The sequence below is a fragment of the Cervus canadensis genome, chromosome 3 (assembly GCF_019320065.1).
Source record: "Cervus canadensis isolate Bull #8, Minnesota chromosome 3, ASM1932006v1, whole genome shotgun sequence".
In the NCBI taxonomy this organism is placed as follows: domain Eukaryota; kingdom Metazoa; phylum Chordata; class Mammalia; order Artiodactyla; family Cervidae; genus Cervus; species Cervus canadensis.
The window spans coordinates 38099972-38105971 of NC_057388.1; the positions used below are offsets into that span (position 1 = coordinate 38099972).

The 6000-nt window shown below is 33.8% G+C and overlaps 1 protein-coding gene across 1 annotated transcript in view; it reads left to right on the forward strand.

The window, feature by feature from the left end:
* GNAT3 (G protein subunit alpha transducin 3) overlaps nt 1–2914 on the forward strand; it is a 57004-nt gene extending 54090 nt beyond the window's left edge. The window contains exons 6-8 of the mRNA XM_043462932.1: nt 17–146; nt 338–491; nt 2690–2914. Coding sequence (XP_043318867.1) covers nt 17–146; nt 338–491; nt 2690–2880 — 475 coding nt within the window. The 3' untranslated portion in view covers nt 2881–2914. The remainder of the gene's footprint in view (nt 1–16; nt 147–337; nt 492–2689) is intronic.
* The last annotated feature ends 3086 nt before the right edge of the window (nt 2915–6000 follow it).

Below are 6000 nucleotides of genomic sequence, written 5' to 3' on the forward strand. Positions count from 1 at the left end.
CCTTACTTTTTTAAAGAATGTTTGATGTAGGTGGACAGAGATCTGAAAGAAAGAAATGGATTCACTGCTTTGAAGGAGTTACGTGCATTATATTTTGTGCTGCACTCAGTGCCTATGACATGGTTCTGGTGGAAGATGAAGAAGTGGTAAGTCTAAAAGGAAGACAAGAGCGAGGTAAAAAATAAGCATTTGTGATTTCCAATATGACTGCTGCATTTCCCAACTCAATTAAGAACTTCCAAAGACAGATGTTATTTCTAGATCCTTGTTCGTAATTCCCACCATTAATATCTTGCAAACAACAATCGTACACATTTTCATCTTTTATATCTAACAGAACAGAATGCATGAAAGCCTTCACCTGTTCAACAGTATCTGTAATCACAAATATTTTGCCACCACCTCCATTGTCCTGTTTCTCAATAAAAAAGATCTCTTTCAAGAAAAAGTTACCAAAGTGCATCTTAGTATCTGCTTTCCAGAGTATACTGGTAAGATTCTTTTCCTTTAATTCCAAAGTAGTAAATTCTTGTATAGAGATACACTTTTCTATCTGAACCTTGATGTATAATATTTAGAAGGTTTGAGGCTTATGATACTTTTTGAGTCATGTGTATGATCCACATTGGAAAGAATTTTACAAATAAAAGAGGAAACCCTTTCTACACTGCCTGCATTAAAGCAAAGCTCTAATGAGTAAAGGGGAGTTGGTTAGACCAAACAGGGCTAAGACTCCATATAATGTATCAAATGACATTGCAAACTATATTATCTTAAACATTATCATAAGAGTATAAATTTTACTTCGAATTGGCATTTTTTAGATATTTCCCAATGAAACCTTGTAATGCTGTAGTAGATCTCAGTGACTCTTCAAAGTCAGAATTAAGTTTCCAGAGGAAGATCTTGAATCAATTTGAGAATAGTGATAGCTTTTTTTCATTTTCCTACCTCCAAGAGTTTTAGTATTGACCCTGTTTGCCATTAACTATAAATGTGAGGTTCTCTAGAAGGGTTGTATTTCTTTTGGAGACTATTTTTGGTAAATAGTTATATCCTCTGTTGTTAATGAAACTGTGTTAGATGGAGATATGTATGGTTTAAACATAAACATGGACTTCCCTTGTGGCTTAGTTGGTAAAGAATCTGCCTGCAATGCAAGAGACCTCGGTTTGATCTCTGGGTTGGGAAGACCCCATGGAGGAGGACATGGAAACCCAATCCAGTATTCTTGCCTGGAGAATCCCCAAGGACAGAGGAACCTGATGGGTTACAGTCCATGGGGTCGCAAAGAATTGGACCCAACTGAGCGACTTAGCTCAAGCATAAATATAAACCTAGTTTACCACCTAGATATGTGGGTAGCCCAGATATGCTAGGGTTGTGGCACTCTGTCAAAATAGCTACTTAGGCTAATCTATAATGACTGCTTATACCTTTTTTCTTATTTATAAATATTAATTATATGCTTATACATTTGTCATGTCATTAAGTATAATTACATGAATGTTGTATTGAATGTGACAAAGTAAATATAGAATCATAATTAAGCACTTTATGTGTTCCAATAAGTTATAATCTTTATTTCTTAGAGCAATTTTTAGTTGATAGAAAAAGTGATCAGAAAATAGAGAGTTTTCATATATTTCCTCTCTGGTCAGCGCCCATCCTTTGCTCTGTTATTAACACCTTGACTTGGTGTCATACATTCGTTTTGTTACAACTGGTGCACAGATATTGATACATTATTAACCAAAGTCCATGATGATATTTTACATCAGAGTAAGCTCTGTGTTACACAGTCTGATGGGTAATATCAAACGCATGTCAGGTACCCAGCATCCTAGTGTTACACAGAATAGTGTCAGTACTCTAAAACTCCCCGTGATCTACCTATTCAGGTACTTTTCCTTACCTCCAACCCTGACAACCACTGTTTTTGCTATTACTATACTTTTGCCCCCCCGAGAATGTCATATAGCTGGAATCTTACAGTACATGCCTATCACTTTTTCGCTCTCATTCACACAATTTTTTTTCTCTCTCCTACCTACCCTCAAAGTCCAGCTCAAATACTACCTCATTATGTATTCCATTCATCTTCAATTTCCATTCTTTCCTTTAGTTCATATTAACACACATGCACACAGCATAGTCTTTGACATACATCTAGGCTTGCTCACTCACTTTGTTATACAAATACGTTAGTTGTTGCTGTTGTTTAGTCACTCTGTTATGTCTGACACTTTTGCGACCGCATGAACTGTAGCCTGCCGATCTCCTCTGTCCTTGGGAATTCCCAGGCAAGAATTCTGGAGTGGGTTGCCATTTTCTTCTCTAGGGGATCTTGTCGACTCAGGGATAGAACCCGTGTCTTCTGTATTGGTGGGTGGGTTCTTTCTCACTGAGCCACCAGGGAAGCCCCAAATATGTTAGTAGTTCTACTATATTTTGATGTTTTCATGCAGAGGTTACATTTTAACCACTTGAAATCCCCAGTGGGGTAAGCATAATTTCCAGCACAAAGTAGATGTTATATAAATCCCTGATAATTAACCATTGCCATTTTGATTTTTCAATCCTGAGCACATCAAACAGCACGCAAAGTAAAATTCTAAAAGATTATCTATACTTGTATGCTTTTCAAATGCAATTATGGTTTACTTCTTCAACTTTTCTTTTTAACAAGGTCCAAATACATTTGAAGATGCAGGGAATTACATCAAGAACCAGTTTCTAGACCTGAATTTAAAAAAAGAAGATAAGGAAATTTATTCCCACATGACCTGTGCCACAGATACTCAAAATGTCAAGTTTGTGTTTGATGCAGTTACAGATATAATAATCAAAGAGAATCTGAAAGACTGTGGGCTTTTCTAATTAATGCTTTTTCTCTTCCACTCTTGCTTATGTACACTTTTCAAGATATAAAAGGTGCTGTGTGATGCATTTAGTTTTGATAGATACTAACTTGTCTAACTAGTGTTGTAAGGCAGAATTTCTCACACAAACATTTTAATGTGTTGTCACCTTTCTTTGCTAAGTTTTGATTTATTTGAGGTAGCAAGGATTTGGGGTGTCTGATGCCTTCAGTTCTGAAAACTGATGCATTTTGGTAGCACTCTTACTGTACATATCAGTGACACTGAATATTCTTGGAAGTAAATTCTGCATTGTGGCCTATTTTAAAATCATAGAACAATGGGGGTAAAAACAATGCATTCTATATCATTTCCATTGGCCAGAATTTGAGAGGCATTCATTTTTGCTGATAATATATCTGTGCCTATACCATAGAAACATTCAGAGATAATACATGTGGCGTTTTATTGGTCAATTACTCCTTTTCAACCAGTGCAAATGAAATGTTCACTATACACATACCTGTTGATGGAAATTAAAATGCATACAATTTTATCTGCTACGTTTCCATAGGAAGAAAAAGTATTAATGGTGAATTTACCTTTAGAATTGAGGACTTCAATTACGTATTTTTGTACCAACCCAACTGAAAACTGGGGACCATGTCTGATCAAGACAGTGTAAAACTGCTCAGGCTGAAAAGTCACCCTCATGGAGTACGCCTTTCCCCCATTTTATTTCAGAGCAGCGTGGAACATTATTACAATGAATGGTTTGAGGACAATACATCGTGATCGAAAGAGAAAAAAAAATAATTCAATATCTTAGCACTAGTGTGTTTTAGCTTTGTGAATAAGAAGTAGGAAGTAAGAGTAAATAATTAGGAGATTTTTTAGAAGAGAAACATTGAGCTTCTTGCTTGTGGCATATGCTCCTTTCTAATGTTATATGGTATGCTAGTGGTCAAAGCCTACTCTTTAAAAGATTATTTGGTGCATTACCAACAAAATCATTGTTTATGAACAGAAAAGATGACTTTTCTTTTTCTTTTTTAAAGTGTGCATCACTTACAACATATATTTTTAAAACATGTCTGATATCATTTAACTTATCCACTAGTAGAAGGTGCTATATAGGTCGAATAAGAGATCAGTGCATAAGATCTATAACTACTCTGAAAAGAGAGCTAATTAGATAATTAGATGAGATGAAAGGAATATAAATTAAGCAATTGCCAATAGGTAGTTCTGGTGGATTTAGGTAGCCCTGTCTCAGTGTCACCGCCTCACTGTTCCATAACACGTTTCCAACCTAAGCACGTAAGAATGACCCCCATTCAGTGAGTAACCTTGACAAGAACATTCCTGGCTTTATTTTCAAAAACACAAGGAGTTATCAATAAATACGATCGAATAAAAATGTTATATTAAGAACAATTAATTTGAAATTTCTTTGCAAAATACAAGTTATTAAGGAGCCTCAGATAACAAGAACAAACAATGCACAAGAAGTCATTTAGTTCAGGCACTCAATAAATTTTTCTGGCTGAAAACCATTATCTATTAAACAAGTCCACATTTTACTAGGAGCTATACAATGCTTTGAGATTTTAAATTAAGATTACAAATACTATCATTTTATCCACTACTTTGTCTTTTTGTTCTCCTGTTCTACTTTAATCTGTTTATCAGTGTGAAGAGACTGTTTCAGAAAGTAATTTTTTGAAATAGTATTACTATTATAATTTAGATTTTGACTTTGACTTATGCTTAGAGTTCCTATTTTAGATAACATAGGTAGAAAGGGTAAGGTCAGAAATGGTCTTTTAAAAATATATAACTCATTTTGATCTTAGCAAAAAATTAATAGACATCGTTTATTTATGAAATCTTGTTCTGAGAACTTTAAAAATATATGTTAAACTTACCAAACTAAAATTAGAGGTCAGTTGTGATTATCTTTTTAAAAACTGTTTGATTCCTTCTAATTCTATAATTAAATTAAAAAAAACTTTTCTTCACAATCAAATACAATTACTATGCTAAATCATTTTAATTAAGAGAAATTTTTAGTAGGGGAATATAAATGTCTATTATTTCTTCAATGATTGTACACCTTAAAACTGAGTCTATTTATGATTTTACTTTTTAAATTTTTCAATAAAAAAAAAGGTCAGAGTGGATAAAAAGACTTTGAGGTTAAACAAAGTAACAGAATGGGAAACATGGGAAGTTATACTTCAGCTAGAAGAAACTCACCTTGAGACTAGAAATGTTTAATTGATTAGACTCAAAACTTCTATTTCAACTGAAAATTCAATCTTTTAACTGTATAGTTAGTGTTTTTGCTTTCATAACATCTCAAGGAAGTAGTATTTGTCACTCAAAAATTCAAATGTGATTATAATGATATTTTCCTTTTCTGTTATTTGAGACTTTTCTTCCTGGCTCAGAATGTTTTATAATCCTGCTTGTCTTAGACTTTTAATACCCCCAACTCATAATTGTCTAACATATGTCCCATTGTAGACACACTGCGCTGCCTCAGAAATCTAGGTGTGGGCTTACATCTAATAGGGTCACTAATAACTAATTCTTGCAGAGTTCTTCCAAATCATGAACTGATCAACAAATAAGTTTTTGCATCTTGGAACTAGTGACTGGAGAATTAAATGAAGAAGAGTATTAATTGGGTAATATCTTTGTGTCAAAATACAAGAGTTGGCAAGTCTATGAAGGAGGTCTATGGAAAGGGGGTTTCAAATTCTGTGGAATCTACAACATACCTTATAGATATCCAATATCCTGCTGATTAACAACATTTATAAACAATTAACAGTTTTCATGTATATCACAAAAATAGGCTCACTACTTTTATAGGCCATGAGCCTGTCCTAATACACATTTTCTTACTTAATCCAATCTCCTATTTTTAAACACAAAAGGTATTTTAAAATACTTGACAGAGAATTACTCAGGCTTAACATAATCAAACACTATGTATATGAGGGAAAAAAATAATCTTTTCTGTTGACTTAATGTGTTTTCACAGTGCCACACCACATGTAGAAGGGTTGATTAATGTGTATCTACTAAAAACAAAATATTTGTAAAATCTATAGGAGATTTACTGGAGAAT